Genomic DNA, 20,157 nt, shown 5'->3' with positions numbered 1-20,157 from the left:
GATCAGGAAGAGTCCTGTTTTGCAGCGGGAGACCTGTGGACTCCTCTCTCCTCGTATGCTCCCTGGCCATCTTTAAGGATGATGTTCCACCTGTCTCTGGAGCCGGCGGATGTGACTTTCCCTGCCATGACCACTGCCACGGCTCTGCCTACCCTCAAAAACTGCTTTTGCATTCTCATCTGAAGCTCAAATCAAGGGCGCCACATTCCCTGCCCTCTCCCTAGAAAGATGCTTCTCCTGAACACCTGGGATGGTTACTGCCATGCTTCCTACTGCATCTCTGCTCCTCTTCTGTCACCCCAAAAGCCTAGACAAAGGAGCTGGTCCCAGGGAGATAGGCGACAAAGGGGGCAGGACTGCCACTCATGCTTGCCTCCTGCAGGAAGCTTCAGAGCAGGCTCCCCAAACTACCCAGGGCAGCCAGTGTGAAGGTAGAGCTGGTGTCAGTGATCACAGGGCTTGTGGTGGCAAGGGAATTTTGCTGCCATTGTTGAGACAAAGGCCTTGGGTTGGCCCCTCGCTCAGGGAGAGCACAACCCTTTCCTGAAGGTTAGTGATCCCCCATGCCACCTTGCCCTTCCCTCCTGGGCTGTGCCCTATCTGCCGTCCCTGCGGCAGCCCAGCAGCGCCTCCTGTCCTCCCTATCCAGCCAGTTGGAGAGAGAGCCAAAGCAAAGGCTGTCTCCCAGCCTCAGGAAAGAGCTCCCAAGCTGCAACCTCCTGGGACACTGCTCTGCCCTGAGCAGTGGAGGAGGCGGGGAGACCTAGGACACATCAGCTGAACCTGCTGACAGTCTGCATGCAGGTGCCAGCTGTGTCAGGGCACCTGGGCCCACTAGTGGTATAGGCTGTGCCAGCTCTATCCCTGTTCTTCTGCAGTTGCCAGTTGCCAGAACAAATTCCCACCTGATTTCCCCATAAGGCTTAGGCCTTATCAGGTATGGTTTGTACCACAGGATACAGAATGGAAACAGACCATCTCACAGTATAGTAGGGGTTCAGTCTGAACCCACTGCCCCTTCCCTTTTCCTCCCAGGATCATCCAAGGAATAGTGCTGTCAAGGTAATGCTGCTTCTCTTCCCAAATTGCCTGAAAAAGTGTGAAGTCATGCTCTGTTGTTGCTGCCAGTAGGCTTCTAAGTAGCTAAAGTCTGATGTAGTGTTTCTTTTTGTGTGCTGTATGTTTTAAATTACATCCTAAACATAGTCCCATAATCCTAAACCCTGTACAGGTGAGCAGCCTTTATGGCAACTCATCTGTACATTTGACTCTATCAGACATAAGAATTATTGTATGCATATACACATTGGCTGCTGTGTAGGTCTGGATAAATGCTGAGCAAATAAAATGGATGTATCCTATTTAATTGAACAGATTTTTTTTCCCCCTTTTTCTTATTTTGAGGGATACTTTTAAAGTTCATGGTATTCTGTATTTGATGGAGTGGTAACTATTAAATGTATCAGAAGTTTAGAGTACCACACAAACTTTTTGAAATTCTACCACAGTTCTAAAACAATATTTTCCTTTGGTGCCACATAAACAAAACATCAGATTATTATCTCTGAGAAACAGAGGCAGTGCTGTTTGCAAAATACAATTGTGAGATATTTGGCAGAACTCGCAACTGTAAACTGATTCTATCATTATAACTGTAATGTCTTACCAACAGCTGAGAGTCCCTGGGAACAAGAAAAGAGTGGTTCTGAAGTTCTTCTAGCATGATATAATGTGTATAGTTGTAGAGTTCATCCAAATAAATTATATGTTAGATGGTATTTTTAAAAAAAGAAAAAGGATTTTATGGTTTTCTTTTAATTGAAATACTATGTACTTGAGTTTACCACATGATTTCCAATAATTGTTAGTGTTCTAAAGTCTGCGATCCAGGGCTTATCAGGATTAAATGCTGAATACATTTACATTACAATGATGCTCATTTCTCAGCAATTTTTGATTCTGTTTAGCTCTGAGTAACTCAAAATCCATTAAAAATTATATGTATTTATATATAGATGCACACACACACACAAATTTAAATAAAGCTTCAGATAATCTTTGGCTATAATTTTTGAAAGAAAGAGCTTAATGTCAGATTCCAGCATTCACATTCTGGACATGAACTAACTGGATTTTCAAAGCTGTTAAATATTCATCAGTTAAATTCATAGTAGTTGGTGGATGCTAAGGACTTCTATGAAGTGATATTTTTTTTTCTTGTAGAGCTGGCAGACCCTTTTCAGCAATGCTCTCGATAAATCTATGGAACTAAAGCATGTGCTTTTATTAAGTACATAGTAGATTTCTCTGTGGAATGATCAAGGTTCCCACTTTTGAAAAAGATTCATTTTTTTAAATTAAATCACACAGCTATGTATTTGTCTCCCTAAGAGCTGGTTCCTGCAAAGGGTTGTGTCTGACCCACAGCTGAAATTCCCCAAGCTTATTTAGTACTGTGCAATGCTGAAAATATAGCCACTAAGCTTGGGTCCACATTAGCTACATTTTGCCAGAAGAGCTTATGCCAATGCTGTATGTTATTACGTGTTATTTGTTTGATGCCTACATGCTTAGGTCACAGGCCAGGATCCCAGAGGTCAGAAGCCATTCAAGCATAACAAAAAATGACAGCCTTTCACCTACAAGCAGCAGAAAACAACCGATGTTCTCCTCATGCATTCACAGCATACACCAGCATTGTTTGTCCTGTCCCACCTCATGCAAGCTACCAACAAATAAGCTCTACAATTTACACGGACCATGCATTATGTACATAGCTACAACTGCAAGGCCTGTCTCTGCTCTGATTTCAACAGCACTGTCTCACTGAAGCTGTGGGATCTGGCTTGTGTTCTGATTTAGGTCCATAACTATGCGTTGCTTAATGTGCTAAAACCTGACAGTTCCCATACCTCTATCGGTTACAGCCTTCTGACTCATTCCAGTTTTGAGATTAATCTCACATTCCAGGTCTGTCACCACAAGAAAGTGAGGGAATGGCAATGACTCCCAGTGAAAAGCACCCTCTACATCAGCACTGCAGAATTACCTCAGTCCGTGGGCATTGAGGCCCAAGCATAAGCTACTAAGGCTGAGCAAGCACCCTGCAAAGCAGGCTTGGTCTCCAGAGGATATATCCACATCAAGCTGAGCTGCTTTAATTACTTGTGAACTTTGAAAGAACTTATGATGGGTGGAGGCAGAAGAATGGACTTAGTGAGCAGCCCTCACTGCAGAGCAGAGAAGGCTGGTTACTACAACAACTGAAATCAGAGCGTGCTTTTTAACCACCTCCCACCTCAGTCCTCTCCTCAGCTAATGTAGTCTCAAAGCATCTCAAACTCAGCTCGGAAAGGTTTTACATGTGTAAAGAAGAGAGCTTAGATTCTGATTTCTGAAGATGTTCAAGAGCATAAATCTGAAATAAGAGCCCAAGCCATAAAAGGAAATGACAATGCACCAAGACAAGTTAACCAAGGATTATAGACTACCAACTCTGGCAGTTGAACCAGGTTCCTCAAGTCACACAAAAGACCTACACTACCACAGCTCCTATTGCTAAAGGCCAGCAAGCGGGAAAAGCATCCCACAGCCAGTGAGCCCCCCCACCCTTTTCTCAAGTTTGCAGGGCTATCACCCTCACAAGAGCTCCAACCATAATGTTTCTTCCTATAGTCCAGCCCAACCCAACCCAGTCCTATCCACAGAAAATCTTAACTTTTTGCTAACTTCAGAGAGGTATGTGGGGGAAGGAAATCTTTGTCTGTGTTTCTAGGTTGGGGTGTGTGGATTACCTGAGCCTTAAATGGAACATTTAATTAAAACAAACAAAGCAAGCACCTGCTGAGTGAGGCAGGGTCTCCTCCTGGGTGGTGGAGACTGCAGTGAGAACCTTGAGACCAAAAGTTGTGCTTCATAGATGCAGTCCTTGGTTTCCTCTGGAAGGAAAGCTGAGAGCGCAGGTAGGGTACTGCGTGCAGAGTCCTGGGGTGCTCCAGCATGTTCCCTGGTTGTCCAGACTCAAGCTACAGAGTGCCTTTAGATACACCTTAAATACAACTTCTCTATATCCGGTACAAGACAGCCTGATCTCAACTGAGGTCTATAGGCGGTAGTGAAATATAAGAATATCCAAGTTACTTGTCCTTATTCTTTCTACTTTCTTTCACAGACTTGTAATGCTTTCTTGTCAGGCCTGCTAGGAGAAAAGTTTAACATGCTAAAACGAAGAGCCTCAATTTACTGAGAAACTGTTTAAAATCCCTGTGAAACTGTGCTAATTAGCTGTCTGGAGTCATGTTTTGTAAGTGATAAACTCGTATCTTCTCTTAGTGGTTTCTGCAGTTCTGTGACTGGGTGCCATCCTGACTTAATGATCAGGAATTATGTCTAACTGCTGTTCTTCAGCTCTTCTTTCCCACACCATGTGGGGCAAGGAGCTTTTCTCATGATAACAGTGCCTTAGCTTTTTATTTTTGGATATTCCCATTTTCATTTATCTCCTATGTTTTCATGCCCTGATCTGAGGCCTCTTCAAGTGAATCTGTTCCACAGCATGGAAACAGGGTGACTTGGTGTATCTTGCATACAGAAAGTGGTTATCAAAAGGATGGAGCTCCCCCAGCCAGGCTGGACACTGCAAAGTGGGTGCCATCAGAGAGGGGTGTCTAGACTCTCTCCTCTAATGAGTAAGGGGAGAGAGGCACCTCCTTAGCACAGGAGGGCTCGCTCATTCTGAAGGTTTAAAATTGGTTAGATAGATCATGCCCTAAAAGCTCTTTTTTTTCCCCATTGTCTTCTGAAGGATGTTGACAACAAATAGCTCCAATATATACCCTATAGATGCATACAGCAAAAGGAGACCAACCATACCTATAACATCAACACCTCATTCGTTCTGGTATCTGAAAGAAGCTTTGATGAAAGGAAGCATCAGGGCCAGACATGGATAGGAAGCAGGGGTGAGAGGAGAAAGGGCAGCATACCTGACCTATCATGTGACCATTTTGGTACAAAAAAAAAAAAAAGAGGATTCTTTTGTAAACAGTTGTTTTGACAACCTAAAGTGCTGGATTTAGTTGCACAGGTGGGTGAAGGCACATTTAACTCCACATTCACCGGGCTTCAACAGGAAGTGGCTCCAGACCCCTGCCTTCCCTGCAAAGCTTCTGTATTTTCTCTTCCCCCCCTGCACCTATTTAGCCACTTCAGGACATTTCCCCTCAGCTTCCCGCGTTTTTACACCAAAATCATTGTATTCCCCCCCTATTCTCCTCCCCCGGGGCGGGGGAGGGGGAGAAGCGAAAGCGAGGGGACCCAGCAGCGACGCACCAACCGCCACCGGCCGCGCCTCACGCCCGCACGGCCCAACGGCTCGCGTGACGTCACTTCCCGGCCGTGGCACCGCCTCTAACGGCCGTTCTCCTCCTATGGCGGCGGCAGCGGCGGGCGGCGGGGGCGTTGGCGGCGGCTCGGCGGCGCTGGGCGACGGCGGCGCCATCGACTACTCGGTGCACGAGGCCTGGAACGAGGCCACCAACGTCTACCTGCTGGTGGTGCTGGCCAGCCTCGCCCTCCTCGTCTACGCGCGGCGGTGAGGGGCCGGGGGGGCGGGGCGACCTCGATGGGGCGGGGCTAACCCGGTGGGCGGGGCGAGCGCTCCCGCCCGGAAGCGGCCGCGCCGGCCACGTGTGCGCGGCTCCGCCGCTGCCGCCCTCCGCTCACCGCCTTGCATCCCCCAGGAACAAGAGGAGGATCATGCGCATATTCACGCTGCCCCCCGCCGCAGACACGCCGCCCGAGCCCAACTTCTATGACAGCATGAAGAAGATCCGCCTGCGGCAGCAGCTGGAGATGTACTCCATCGGTAAGTGCGCGCCGCTGGGAGGCAAGCAGGAGTCGGGGCGGGGGGATTCAGCCTGAGCAGTTGCCCTGCGGGCCTGGCTCCCGCCATGCTGCTGGCCTCAGCCCTGTCGTCGCGCGCAGGGGCCCTGCGGGAGTCTGGATTGCATAGGGACAGCATAAGGAAATAAAGAATCAGGGAGCTGCCGTATGGTTCTCTTCTAGTAGTGAAAATGAATCTGATGTTGACGTCGAAAGGAGCTCTGCTTTTTGGGAATGCCTGAATATTAAGAGGAAGTATTTCTTCAGAGAACTCTCTGCGGAATCACTAGTGATTCAGCTTCAGTCACTGAAAATAAATGATAACTGTATCATAGCAACAAGTGTTGCTGCTCCCATCTTAATGTTGAAGGTCAGGATGGAAGCAGCAGAGAGCCCCATGGCTCTGACATACCATAGGTCCGCTTCAGAGAATCACCTGTATTTGCTTCACATCTGCCACATATATAAGCCTAGAGGAAAGATGGGCAGGAAATACTTAATGGTTTAAAACCACCTGTTAAATGTAAAGATTCTTAAACTAGGCCACTGCATTCTGTGCAAATAAAAAAGGATGCACTCCCTACAAATGAATGCCTGCTGGCATTCTTTGGGTTTCTGTGTTCACATGCAACTCTTTGATCTTCTTTTGCCTTCCTAACCAAATTAATTTTGAAGTAATGTAGTTGCTAGTATGTGGCCTATATACTGCGTAGGAGTTGAGTGTTGAGGACATCTATTGTATGACTAATGAGTTCTGCAGATCGTCTGTAATAGCCCTTCCGAATCTGTAGTCTTTAATTTTTCTTTTTTAATGAAAGGATCGGAATGGAATCATAGTTCTCTGGCATTAATTTACTTAAATATTGCTATGATACTACTGTCTGGCCTTTGCAAGGCCATTTACTAAAGGATGTGTTCCATGTGTTGACTGAAACTTCCCCATTGTGTAGATGAGCTTTGAAACTACACTCACTAATCTTAAGTCTGTTTCTGGATTGTTATATTATATGCATGTATACATATGTGTGTGTATATATATAGATGTATATTTTTCACATAAATTTAAGTAGAAAAATTGGTGCTGATCAGTGTTTCTTTTTTTCAGCAAGGAAGTATGAACAGCAGCAGCCACCAAAACAGATTGAAAGCGTGCAACTGTCAGTGGAATGAAGTCCACAATTGTAAGAATTCAGGATATACTTACAGTGCTGGTAACAAGAGCCAGAGTGGGGCCATTTTCAGTGCCTTTTAATTGATACATAGCTGAAGGCAAGGAGGAGAGGAAGGGGACTCTTAAAAACTTAGTTCGTGGCAGCTTCTCTTTGAGTCTGCTGAATTAAACTGAATGCCCACTGAAACGCTCAGCACAGAAGTACCAAATGTAGGACAGATTTGCTCAGAGAAACCTCTGAGGGTAGAGAAGTCCAATCATACCAATGTTTTAAATTATTTCTCTCATTGCCAGCACCTTTGAAATAAACTCCTACCATCCCAGATGACAGTACCCTAGAGAAAGAAAGGCAGTAGCTACCTGCCTGGACACTGCTGAATTTGACGACAGAAATGTGGTTTGGTGTGTTCAGTAAATGTGGAGGAAGATACTGTGCCCTTTCTGTACAGTGAAGGTCAACAGGTTTTGAGCACCAGAAATGTCACTGGCAATACTGCAGAAGGATTCAAATCTCCACATTTTTATGGAGATTGCATATACAAAACTGTGAACCTTTCTTGTAGAAACTTTGAGAACTAAAAAGTACACAGTGAATTTCATGTCTACAGGACAGTTAAAGCACTGTAATGTTATAGCAAAGGTGACTGATTAGCTTGATTTAGTAAAATTGGTTTGAAGAGTAGGGATTGTCTGTGAACATCTGCATAAACAGGGCCACTAACAGGGTGTGTGGCTTATCCAAAAAGACAGTTACATTTTTTTTTTCTTTTTAACTAACTTTACTAAATTAAAAAATCATTGATTTTTAGGGAACACTGCAGAAACGACTTCTTGTTTAAAAGCAACTAATAATGAAAAGTACTGGAGTGCCGTGTGAGGGGCAGTAACCGAATAAAGGCAGAGTGGGGGACCAGGCTGGCACCATCCTGCTGCCCATTTTCCCCTTGGAACACCTCACTGCACCACCTGCTCTGCCGCGGGGCTGTGCTGCAGTCACTGCAGCCTGACGGCAGCCTCAGTTTTATACCGCCTCCGTGTTGACGAGCAGAATGAGGTGCCGCGCACCCACCACTGCCTGAGCTCCTTTTGGGGAGCGTCTCGAGGCAGCATCTCCGGTTCCGGTGGGCGCGGGGGGGGGGCGGAAGCGGAAGCGGCTGCTTCCTGAACAGCTGCTGCCGTGACCTCACTTCCACTTCCGCTGCCGCCGCCGGCCCGCGCCGGCGCCGGCTCTTGCTGCTGCTGCTCCTGCTCGGAGGGTGACCGCAGGGCGGTGAGTGGGGGTGCGCGCACGCGGGAAGGGGAGCGCCCCACCCTCGCGCCTCCCCCCGCGGTGCCGGCGCGCGCGGCGGCCGTTGGCGGGCGGGGTGGGTGCGCGTGTTTGCGTGTGTGGAGGAGGGCAGCGGGCGCCCGCCGGGGGGGGCTCAGCCCTGCCCGCCCGCCCCGCGGCCGCGGGGTGAGCCCCTGCACACCACGCACCGGCTGCCAAACCCGGCGACAGCAGCTTGGTCTGCCTTGGCGTATCCCAATAAAGACACGTCTTAGCACCTCCGATTTACGAACCTGCAGTGTCTTTCTGTCTGTAGCTTATAACGTCACGGTTTTCTGTTCAGCTGAGCTGGAAGCACTTAAAAACCTAGAGCAGCTCGCAGCTTTGCTTCGGTGTTCATAGACCCAAGGTACTGACACAAGCTTGCCAGGACTGTAAATTTTAAGGTGGGGCAAGAAAAGCAAAAGCTTCTCAGGGTACGTGTTTTTACCTTTGTTATGGCTCGAGGAGGTGATTGCTCGAACCATGACTGAGAGCCAGGTGGTGATTTGTTCCTCTGGCTTACGTGGGCCTTCGATTCTGTGCCAGCAAAATTACTTGCTGTTTTGTTGGGGTGGGGGTTCTACAGTTTTACCATAGAATTGTTCTTTAGAGCAGAAGGTGAATCTTAATGATGTAGTGCAGTCAGGGCACAGCTCTTAATATTTTACCTCTGAGATTTCTGTAGCAACTTTTACCTGTTAATTCACAGTATGGACTACAGAAAAAAAGTACTGTCTTTCATTGTAGTAAAAGGTTGTTCCCAGAAGCAAAGGCAAGTTGTGTAGAGATCCAGCCCCCCCCTTTTTTTGCATTAATCCTTATCAGTCAGACTATTAAGCATGTACAGAAACAGATTCTCATAACTTTCATTGAACTGTGTTTCTGCTGAGTTTTAGAGGTTTTGGATGGCATAAGCTTGTGACCTTTAAAAAAAATGTGCCAAAGTTTTCTTCAGCCATGCTTATTTTAGAGAATACTGTACAGAGGCAAATTTTTTGTTTTTCCTCTCTCTTTTTTTCTTAGCTTGCCTGATACTATTTAAAAAGCTATTAAGCTATTTTGATATGTAGATTTAAAGGTGTCTTGTCACACAAAGTATTTAAGGGAAGGTTTCCAAATCAGTTGCCTGGTTTTGTTTAGCTAAAATAAATTGTCCTGGAGTGGTGGCTGTGAAACTTTAAGCTGTATTAGTAGTTAACAGACAACCAAAGGCAAGGACCGGTGCACTTAGCTCTAAGGGCTTTCTTCAGAAAAATTGGAGGATACTGAATTAAAAGCTAAAAACAGGAGCTAAGTTAAGGGACCTTATTTACTATGTTTAAAAATTTGCATCTGTAAGGTAACTTAAAAGCGTTAACTATTTGCTCTCAATTATAAGTTGTATGCTCTTGAAAATCTGACCAGGCTGTTGCACCCATGGGAGCTGCTGAACAGTCAGCTTTTTGTAACCCCATTTGAAGACTACATTTACAACCATGACTCTCGAATTTTACATAAAATTACGAACTTCTGTTAAGTGGCGGAAAAGTCATCTTGGTTCTCATAACTAAGATGTAGCTGGCTAGGTTTTACTCAGTGTTGCACAGAAAAATCAAAGCTTGCAGACAGAGCTTTGTACATTTCCTGACAAGGCTCAAGAAGATCATAAATGTACGTATTATGAGCATAACTGTGTTTAAAGCTGAAGACATCACATGCTCTGTAACCTGAAGATCTTGCAGTGAAATATCTGTCACTGTGCCATGAGCATTTCAAGTTTCACTCCAGCCAGTGTTACATGCCCAGATAGCGTGAGTCGTCCTGAGCCAGCTTAGACCAGATGAGAACACAGCCTGTAACAGCTGCTGTGATAACGTGGCCGTAGCAGTTAGGAATTTCAGCAGTGCGATGCTCAGGTGGTGCTAAACTCTCTCTTAAACGTCACTTCAGAAACTGCCTAATTCATTGCGAGAACTGTAGCAGAAACCGTTGTTTGATTTGTACCACTGACAGCAGTAGAAGCTCTGAAAACGGGAAAGGCATCCTAATGCTTTCATCCTAGGATGGTTTGCAAGGGAGCTTGTTCACTGCAGTACAAAACTATTCATTGGGACTATTCTAACCTGTTATAAGTCTTTCTGTAATTCGAGTTTTGCATACATGATTAAGCAGGATTGGCCAAAAGCCTGGTGACAGCACAGGGCTCTGGAATGTTTCCCTGTTACCTGGGCAGTTACTCATGTTAGCTTACTTCCGTGAGCATAATGATTCCTTTTAAAGTCCTCCTGAACTCAGGAGTGCCATTGCTCTTGGGTAAGCTGAAATTACATACACTACAGAGAGAAAGGTGGGTCTGTTGTCACTTAACCTCTCTTTCAAAGGAAGTGAAAAGATTTTGACCCGGCCCTAATTTCTACATTAAAGGGATTGAAAATTGGAACTACGTGCTAACTCCTCAATGGGGAAGAAGCCTCTTGTTGGAAAACATGTTATTAATTCCATGATGTCTTTGGCCTGTTATGCCTTAAGAGCAGTAGTGTTTGCAGAAGGCTTGCTGACATAGTGCACTCTTCAGCCACAATTGCTTACACTCAGAATTGGAAGTCCTGATCAAAAGGCATTCCCTTTCCCCTATGAACACTTGAACTGTGTTTTAGTCACAGTAAGCAACCAGGGTGATGTAACCTAGTTTATTAACATAGTCACTCAAATGAAAATGCAGCACTTCATCTTGTCCTCGAGACAGGGCTGCCGCTGGAGGAGCAGACGGTTCAGTGCCGCAGGCCCCTGAGAATGGAGGTAAGATCCTTTACTTTGCAGCCTTTTTTCTGTTGTGGCATAAGAGTTGAGGAAGAAATTTCTTATAGTCTAACTAAAGCTCTGTTAGAAATTGTTCTCACGTAGGTCAATGGGACTCCGTCTGGGTTAAGAGGCAGATATTAAGGCAGATACTGAATGTGAATGCAGGTATTCAGTGTGTATTGTCACTGCTGGCAGAACACCCCAAAGCCAGCGCAAATGTCTAATGAGCAATGTGAAGTAGGAGTGGAGATTGCTGCTACTTTTTCCTCAGCAGGAGATGATAAGGGAAGAAAAGAACGTCATATGAAGAGCAAAAAGCTCAGCTTTTTTTACACAGGAAAAATCCTGGCTAAATAGCTTTCCTCCTGCCACGCAACTCTTTGAAGAAAGGAAAAGCACTGATAAAACTCTTCAGTTCTCGGTTATCTGCATGGAATCTGTGTTTTCAATGAAAGGGCTAAGAACGTTTCTAAGAATGAAAGCGCTCTGCCTGGTTTTTGTATGGAATGTCTGAACTTTGGGTGTTACTTTAATAAAAATAATTCCTGGTCTTTTTATGGAATATCTAAACTCTGGGCGTTACTTTAAGAAAAATACTTCCAAGCTCCAAGATTAACAGAATTGCTAAAAGGAGTTGGTTCTCAATGAGAAAAACAATAAACTGAATTTGGAATTTCTGAACCAAGCCCTCAAAGGCAACTTGTGGCAAAATTCCAAAAGAAAAAAATGTCATTTTTATAAAATGGCTGTATGGCTTCTTTTTCAGTTGTAGCTAGAAACTGCTTTGAAAAGTGATTCTCCCTTTGCAGAGGCCTATAAATAAAATGTTTAGAACAAATGGGTTTAATTTTAGTATAACATTGAAATGAATTAAAAATGTTAAAAGGGGCTACTCTAATTAGGGATTTGTTGAAACTGGAGTCAGAGAAAATAACCCATATTTGCACATATGAATAAAAACTTAAATCCTGAATCTGCACAGGAGTAGTTCCCTTAAGCTTCTGCCGGGCTGCCACACTTGCACGTTTAACTGGTGTTAGACACCTTTGATGTGTAAAAGGCACGTGCGGCTCTATAGCTTACTGCTGATGAAGGCTGCAGTTCGGACAAGGTTCTACAAACATTTTCCATTTTTGTAATAGAATAGAAAGAGTATTTTAAAAGGACTCGGCCAGCAGGAGGGCTGTATTACCTACCAAAATATCATCTGGATCATCCTGAAAACATAGCTTGTAATATTCTTTTGACTGACAGCATAGGGTGTGAAGTATAAATTCCTGAACAGGAAAGATGTATGTTGGTTGTGCAATGGGAGAATCCATGTGATCTTGTTATTTATGGCACTTTTCTCAGATGTCTTTCTGTGAATAGAACAGCTGCTATGAACTTTACTGAGCATAGAGTATATTTGAACTACTTTATTTTACTGTTGCTCAGATAGTGGCGTATGCTCTGCTGAGCAATATTATTTCTAACTTATGTGACACCGATTGTAAAAACAGAGCAGAACTTGGAGAACCTTTTTACTGATTGATGAAAAGCTCAAAGGAAAAAAAAAAAGTGAGGATATTATCCATAGCTTTGATCGGTGGACTTTAGGGAGTGATACTTTAAGGCATCTAACTTCTTTATACAGCATCAGAAAAGAAGGAGTGGACTGACAGAAGAGAAAAACATTCTTTTGAGATGAAAGGTTGGAAGGGGAGAGGCAATCTTAGGCTTTCTACATTTTATTTCATTTCTTCACGACCATGTTGTTAAATAGCAACAACTATTGTTTATAGAAACTCTCCCTCACTTCACTGATGAACTGTGGCTTAGGCGTTTAGTACGTGGCCGTGCCATTGCTGAATAGGTCCAACTCTACAGTCAGATAAGACTTGGAATAATTGTTCTTAGCTCTAATAAATAACTGTGCTCATGTGATCTGCAATTGGCCAGCGGATTTTTTCTTAGGCAAAGTATGTACTGCTTGTATTGCACACTTATTTAAAGCTATTTTTAGCACAATAGATTGAGAATTTTAGCAGCCAAAAATACCTTTATTGAGTCCATTAAAATATTTCCTCACCCTGACTGTGTTTTTGTGTGCAACAATCGGAAAACATCGCATCTTTTTCACTTTGAATTCAGTAATGAGCCAAAAGCAGTGAAAGCATTGCACTTCAGGCTTTTAAGATTATTTTTGCTGTTGCTGATGGGAGAATTGTTCTCTGTTATTACTGTCTTCTCTTTCAACCTCAGCAAATGCCAAATGCAAACCACTCGATGGCTGATCAGAGGTTCTTGAAATATTGGTATGGCAGTACTCTAAAACTTGTGGCTTGGGCCACTGTTTGAGTTGGTTGCCCAAGAGCATTGTAGAAGTACTGGGTTCATTACTGATTGTTGGCTGGATTTTTATCTGTCTTCCTTACAGATGTGAGAAAGAAGAATGGGAAAGTATTTACGGCCTTTATAAAGAATTGAGATCACTGCTCTGGCAAAGAATTCTTAATACTGCTATGTAACTATTAAACAGCATGGGGAGGTCATTGAGAAGTAGGTGGTGTGATAATTTAACTGCCATTGAGAGATATGTGATTTTATTGACTCAATATATGATAGACACAGAGAGAAAACTGCATGGAGATACATTACTTCATGAGCTAATAGCTGGTGAAGTGGTGCCCGTATCTGTTTTGTTAGTACTATTTTGATCATTAAAGAATTTTGTTTGTTTGAGAACCATAGCCTGGGACAGATTTTTTCTCTTGACCGGTTCCTTGCCTGAAGATCCTGCTAAAGAGGGAGAAAATGTCATTTCTTCTTATTTGAGGCAAGGAAGTATTCTCCTGCCATAATTCACCAGTTCGAAACCCATGATCAAAACACTTGTGGTAAAACACTAATAGCTACGTGGTGTTTCTCACAGCTGCTGTAAAAATTCTGTTGCCTCTTTGGAGGGCCAGTGACCTCTTCCCATGAGATATCAACCAGACCTACTCTTTCTCTCCTAAAGCCTCGAGGAGTAAGAATCTGTGGCTTAGAATCCTAAGATTTAGCTCCAGGGCTGGGAGAAAAAAAAATGCAACCCCAGTAGTTATTGAAAGGGGAACTGTGTTTTGGGAGCTGAGAGGATCTAGAACCTCAAGTTTGCTTTAATAGTCCCCTTTCTTAGTCTACGGCTTGTATACGTGGCTGTAATCTCTTTTTTTACCAAACATTTGTTGAATGACAGTGTGGCATTATACCTTAATGCCTCTTGCAAGTACTGTGTGAGCAGAAATGGCAGTGACTAATTGCACTGGATCGTTACTAAATACTTGACATAATAATCACGATGAATGCTTCATGAGCTCGTCTATAAGTAACAACATAGGCTATGTTTCTTGCACAGAGCGACCTGCAGCCCACGGGAACACTAGCCAAGAGCAAAATGAGATCAGTTTTGCTCAGCTGGACACCGTTCTTTATTCAGGCATGGAGATGGGAGGGGAACTCTTTGCTCAGAGGGAGAAGCCCTGTGTGACCTTGAAAAGCCCAGCATGGTATGCTTCTTGTCTGTGTGTTTTTTTTTTTTTTAATTGCTTTTTTAAACTAAATCTATCAGAATCTCTGGGAGATGCTGAAAGCACAACACTTGGCCAAACAGTCTGCTTATAAGGGTGGCGGCTCTTCGTTGGGAAGATCTGGAAATGAGTAGGGCCTGGTGAAATTTTGATGGAGCTGTCAACTTTCAGCAGACCACAGGAATGTAGGTTATAGAAATATCGTTGGAGAGCTGCGAGGAGTTGTTATGCTGTGGTGTTAAAGGTCCTCAGATTATGTTCCTGCTCTGCAACAGAGCATGGTATGGCAGGTAGCCTGTGATGCAAACTGGCTAGAAGAGGAAGAGATATGGTTAATAGCAGTGCTAGTTCCCATAGTACAAGAACAAAAGGATGTTAAATGAAATTGCAAAGGAGTATATTTGAAACTTGGTGTCATTATGCCATGTGATATTATTGAGGCCAAAAGTTTAGTCAGATTCCAAGCAGAGCTGGACATTTATATATATATAATGAGAATATCCAGAGTTGCAGTAAATAGGATTAAAAATAAATTAGGGATATAAACCTTCATGCTAATTGATGAGGTCAGGAAGGAGTTTCCCCTTTGGGTGAATTACATCATTGTTCACTACCCAAGTTATTACACCTTCTGAACCATCTGGTCCTGATCACAGGAGGCACAATTCTGGAACAGATGGACCAGAAATCTGACCTGTCCTGGCAGTTTGTAATGTATCCTGTCTAGGTAAGGTTGTCTTAAAAAGGATGGAGAGGCCGTTTTCCTTTTTTGTGGGGTGTTTCTGAAGCAGCCTCTGCTACAATGTGTTGTCTACTTTTCCACCTTCTTTAGTGAAAAATGAAAACTTTTGACCAATTGTCTTTTAATTAAAGAAACCAGAGTTGCCTGTCAACACCTCAGTAGCAGCCAACATAAAGATGGAACCTGTGACAGACACATAAGAGACTTCACTGTGTTGCTCCTTAGGAAGAAAGTAGCTCTGTGACCAGCCAAACTAGTGAAGACAAGTTTTCTGCCACTTTCTGGGTTTTAGTCAATACCTTAAGCATGTTCTCTTCTTTTTTTTTTCCATCAGCACAACAGCACCATCATCTTCCCCTGTTTTCCCAACAGCATAGTGACTGTGCAACCCAGTAGTACTTCTTAGTTCCTGGGTGTATTAATCAAAACATGCTGTCTCCCAGATGTTTATGGACCAGGCAGGTTGCTTGAGGGACTGCCTTGGTTATTTATTGTGCAGATCTGTTGTAGGAATGGTATACCTGTGGAATCTGTATCCTTCTCTATCAGAGTTGGTTGGAATCAGCCAAATAATTTAAAAGTTTCAGTGCCCAGAAAAGTCAGTATGGTTGTTAACTGTTGTTTCCTTGGGAAACCAGGATAAAAATTAACCTTTCAAGGAAGTTGTTGTGGAATGTGTGTTTTCTCAAAAAGATTAATAAAATATGTAACACAGTTGCACCGAATAGTTGAGGCACATCTGCCTTTAAAACATATACTGTCTAATCTTAAGACTTTCCCCAAGGTATGAAGGAAGGCTTAATTGCCAAAATATGATAACAGAGTTAACAGTCCAGGAAGTTTTTGTGTTTTATTATTGAGTTACCAAATTCTTCTGCCAGTGTTGGCGGCTGTGAAGATCAGTTAGAAGTATCAGCCTGCTAGTAAATTGCCTCTTCAGAAGAAAACTGAAAATTCCTCCATTGGTTTGGGCATCCAGGTGACAGGCAGCATCTGATCTTCTTGCCATTTGGGTTGAACTGCAATTACTAATCTTTTTCTGCAGTTCTCTCTCTGCATGCAGCAATGGGTGTCTGGAAGTCTTGTAATCTGTGTGGTATATATGCTGAGTGCTGACATCTGATTAATGAGTGAAGATGTCAATAATTAATTGTCACCAGTTCATTTCTGGTGCTCAGGAATAATACGGAGTTCTGACGGTTTATGAAACAGTGACATTGTACACAAGAAATTGAAAACAGTGATCATCCTAAGAAAAATTAAGGATTGTTCTGGTATAAAATGATTGGATGACTTTCTGGACATGTTCTGAGTGTCCTGGTGACACGGCATGTGTGCCTGTCTCTGCTTTTGTGCTCTAAACTCTTGAGGAACATGATACTTGTCTTTCCTGAGTAGGGAATAGCTTGTTTCTCGATAGCAGGCATGATCACTGAGAGAGAGACTTTCAGGATTGCTTGCATTATAAGCGCATTTGAGGGTAAGAACTTCTTTAAAAGTTCAGAATTGAGGATATGTGTTTTTCCTTTAATAATCCCTGCACAGAAAATACTTTTTTGTGCAGTTACTTAACAGATACTGGTTCTGTAACACCCAGAGCATTGGCAGAGGGTTTCTTATGCTGTCCAGCCAAGGCAGTTCTTCCAAGTCATCTTCTCTGCTGTAATATACAGGAATCGAAGCCCAAGCCTTTCTGTGCTCAGATGGGAGCCTGTCCCTACAACTGTTATCTCTTGTTGCTAGTATAAGGGAATGGAACTGACTTTGGTTTCACTAGGAAGAGTCAACAAGGGATGGATATACTGTCTTTGAGCCAAGTGCGGCCCATCAAGTAGTATGGTTTATGGTTTTGGGTGAGAGGTGGAACCTGAGAATTTGAGTTGATAGCCAAGAAGAGGTGGGGTCTGTTCTGTTTCTGCTAGAAAGAGGTTTCAGTGACAATGTTAAGATGGCCTTAACCCTAACAGGAAGAGACAAAATTGCTTTGCTTCTGTCTCATGGTGAACCGCCTTGCAGAGTGGATTTAGTGCCGGCCTGTTTGCTCTGAAGGTGTCGTGACTAAGGATGCTGCAGAGATCGTTTCTCTTGCACCCCCTTGTTCAGCGTTTAGGTGAAATCATCCAGCATACATGTGGTTTGGGCTGCTTGTTTGGACGCAAGATGGCTACGTCTCCATTGTGCTGATGAGTCATCCCTGTGCCTTTACATTGTTAGCATGAGTGCTGCTGCTGGCTTTGTGCCCTGTTCGTCCTAACTTTTGGATGAGAGTAGATCCGTTGAAGGAAAGCGGACTGTTACGCTGGGGAAACCCTTAGGCCATTCCCCTCTACCCTAACCCAGAAGTTTACGACATGCTTTTTGGGATAAAGACACACTGAAAATAACTTCTGCTTTTGTCACCTTGTAGTTATGTTGTTGTAACACAGAGGAAGTGTATCCTTGGGTAGCTGATAAGTCAATAGAAAGAAAATGTGCTGTGAACGTTGCATGGATTTAGGGACAGTGGGGGACATAATGGGAAGGCTTACATCTTGGTTTTTCATCTTAGTTGTGAACTAGAACTCTATTTATTTGCACAAATAAGTAGATAAAGATAACTTCCATTGTATTCAGTGGTGGATAAGTTAGTGGATAGGTCAGCAATTTCTTTTACTTGAACTGGCTGCTACAGACTAGTTTGGCAGACCTGGCACCTGATGATATGTTCCACAGGATGTAAGACTAGCTAGTACGGGATTTCTTCTGTTTGTCACATTAAGAACAGAGGCTCAGGTCAGGAGGTTTCATTGGTTAGCCCAACTTTGGCACTAGGTGTTTACATACCTAGCTTGGTGAGACTTTGGTTCTGAGAAAGGAACTGTATTTCCTGAAAGGAACTTGAATGAAAGTTGGGATTTTATTAAAGACACAGAGGCATATTATTATTCATCTTTCCTTGCTTCATCCCTGTGATGTTTCCTGTTTTGCTTCTTGAGATACAGGTGTCATGATGAGGAGCTTCTCAGAAACAGAAGTGGATGATGAGTCGAGATGAAGAAATCATACATTTAAGAAGTTGGCTCAAGTTTCCGTTACAGGCATGGAAAGTTTCTGAGACCAAGCCATGTGAGAAGAACATGAGTAAAGAAGAGGGAGATGTAGACCCTGACTTTCTAGAAGGGATTGCAGGATTTGAGAGGACGCTGCACAAACGTCACATAGTTGGCTTGCTACGTCACATAGTTGGCTTGCTTATTCATTTTCCTGTGCCCTTGGATCGTAATATCTTGTTTGCCTACCTGTTTGGAAGTTGAAAAATCCCCTCACATCTGTATCTTTAATATAATCATGGCTTCAGGCTTGTTTTAGGAAAAGCATATCATCACTGTAGTTTTTATTTGCGGATTAGATAGCTGCTGCTTTGTACTTGAAATCGGTTTTGTTTTTTTATGGAAACTTACATTGAATATGGAGGAGATCAGATCATGACAGTAACAAAGCAGCAAATCCAGGGCTTTTTTTGCATTTAATAAACAGCCTTTGCATAAAAAGTAGTAGGTGCACAGATAAAAGGAAAAAAAAGATAGAGCTATCCCTCTGATTTGAGTAACTTTATAATGTATTGTTTCTGTGCTATCCTTAGATAGATGTCATGATCGAATATTAATCAGTTCAGTTTTTTTTTTGAAATTGACTGTTGGTCACAAAAGCATTCCAAAGAGGTAACCTTTTTTTGGCAGGGCTGTGGGGTTTTAAGTGCAGATTACGTAGTTCCCATTAGTATTGACTTGAGCGAGAGCTTTTGAAAAAGGTAGTTATTTTGAACATCTTGGCTGTTACGTGAAGTATCTCTGAGAAAATTCTAGCTGTGTTATCCAACATGTTATGATCATGTAAACAGACTTCTTTGTAAGAAGTTGCTGATACGGAGTTACTAAGACTTTGATGTTTATATATTTAATTTTTAAAAATCCAATACAATTTTGAACAGTGTTCCTGATCAAGGCAAAGAGCATCTTTGCTTTTCATGTGAAGTCTTATCTGATGTTTTATTCTTATTAAAAGCTATAGTTATTTCTGCTTACTGACCGAATATTTGGCCTTTAACAGTATATAATTAGACAGAAGAGGGCAAGCAGTTGTTAAAGGAGTAAAAAAGCAGTTGTTTTTCTAATGAAAATATTTTGAGATCATATAATTTTACTTTCTTCTGAATAGATGTGATTAGTGTGTTGGAAATAGTTTTAGAGTGGATATAAAGGGAACGGTTGAGAGACGGTGGCTGAGAGTGTGTCCAGCTATTTTTGCAGCTAAGAGTTATACTTTAACACTGGATTATTTTTTCAGTCTCTTTACTTAGATATTTCCATATAATTGAACAGCTATATAATTGGATAAAATACTATTTGCATTTAGTTACATTCATATTTTAAAATAGTTATTATTGTACTAATTGATAAGTAAATCACAATGATTGTGAGAAGATCCTGCACTATATAATTACTTTAATAGAAGATTAAATATGGGAGAGTATTGTCTGTACAACATTAAAATGTTTTCCTGGATTTTTAGTTGCTGAAACTGAAATCAATAAACTTTAGTTACTGTTGTTGACTGGAACAAGTAAATCTGAACATTTCTCTTTTCTTCTTACTATCTCTGACTCTACATTCACCTAGTGTTTCTCCCAGCATTATTTCATTCATGGTGTTTGACTTGTTTAGATCAACTTGTGAGGCCC

General features: G+C 42.8%; 2 protein-coding genes across 19 annotated transcripts in view; both read left to right on the top strand.

Moving 5' to 3' along the window:
- The first annotated feature begins 5,363 nt into the window (after positions 1–5,363).
- SMIM19 (small integral membrane protein 19) lies at positions 5,364–20,044 on the top strand. 3 transcript variants are annotated; one of them, XM_064510262.1, is made up of 4 exons: positions 5,364–5,593; positions 5,742–5,866; positions 6,989–7,064; positions 18,419–20,044. In XM_064510262.1, the coding sequence occupies exons 1-3, from the start codon at positions 5,430–5,432 to the stop codon at positions 7,051–7,053; spliced, it is 354 nt and encodes a 117-aa protein (XP_064366332.1). In that variant the 5' UTR covers positions 5,364–5,429; the 3' UTR covers positions 7,054–7,064; positions 18,419–20,044. The 3 variants fall into 3 exon arrangements, with proteins under 3 accessions (XP_064366332.1, XP_064366333.1, XP_064366331.1); XM_064510263.1 differs by having other exon boundaries at positions 18,413–20,044; XM_064510261.1 differs by lacking the exon at positions 18,419–20,044 and having other exon boundaries at positions 5,365–5,593; positions 6,989–7,867.
- The window catches only part of SLC20A2 (solute carrier family 20 member 2), a 58,303-nt gene continuing 46,147 nt past the window's right edge, over positions 8,002–20,157 (top strand). For 4 of the 16 annotated variants that reach the window (XR_010388799.1, XM_064510258.1, XM_064510249.1 and 1 more), the window contains exons 1-3: positions 8,002–8,324; positions 11,089–11,141; positions 14,524–14,674. The gene's annotated coding sequence lies outside the window, so the exon portion shown is untranslated. The other 12 variants (XM_064510250.1, XM_064510254.1, XM_026116674.2 and 9 more) reach the window with 8 other exon arrangements.

Source organism: Dromaius novaehollandiae, chromosome 4 (assembly GCF_036370855.1).
Source record: "Dromaius novaehollandiae isolate bDroNov1 chromosome 4, bDroNov1.hap1, whole genome shotgun sequence".
Classification (NCBI taxonomy): domain Eukaryota; kingdom Metazoa; phylum Chordata; class Aves; order Casuariiformes; family Dromaiidae; genus Dromaius; species Dromaius novaehollandiae.
This window is presented reverse-complemented; position numbering and strand designations above follow the sequence as displayed.

Excerpts from the sequence above, each read along its gene's own strand:
- SMIM19 (XM_064510262.1), top strand. The coding sequence starts at position 5,430 with ATGGCGGCGGCAGCGGCGGGCGGCGGGGGCGTTGGCGGCGGCTCGGCG. Across the intron at positions 5,594-5,741 it reads CTCCTCGTCTACGCGCGGCG|GAACAAGAGGAGGATCATGC; the intron begins GTGAGGGGCCGG and ends TGCATCCCCCAG. Across the intron at positions 5,867-6,988 it reads GCTGGAGATGTACTCCATCG|CAAGGAAGTATGAACAGCAG; the intron begins GTAAGTGCGCGC and ends TCTTTTTTTCAG.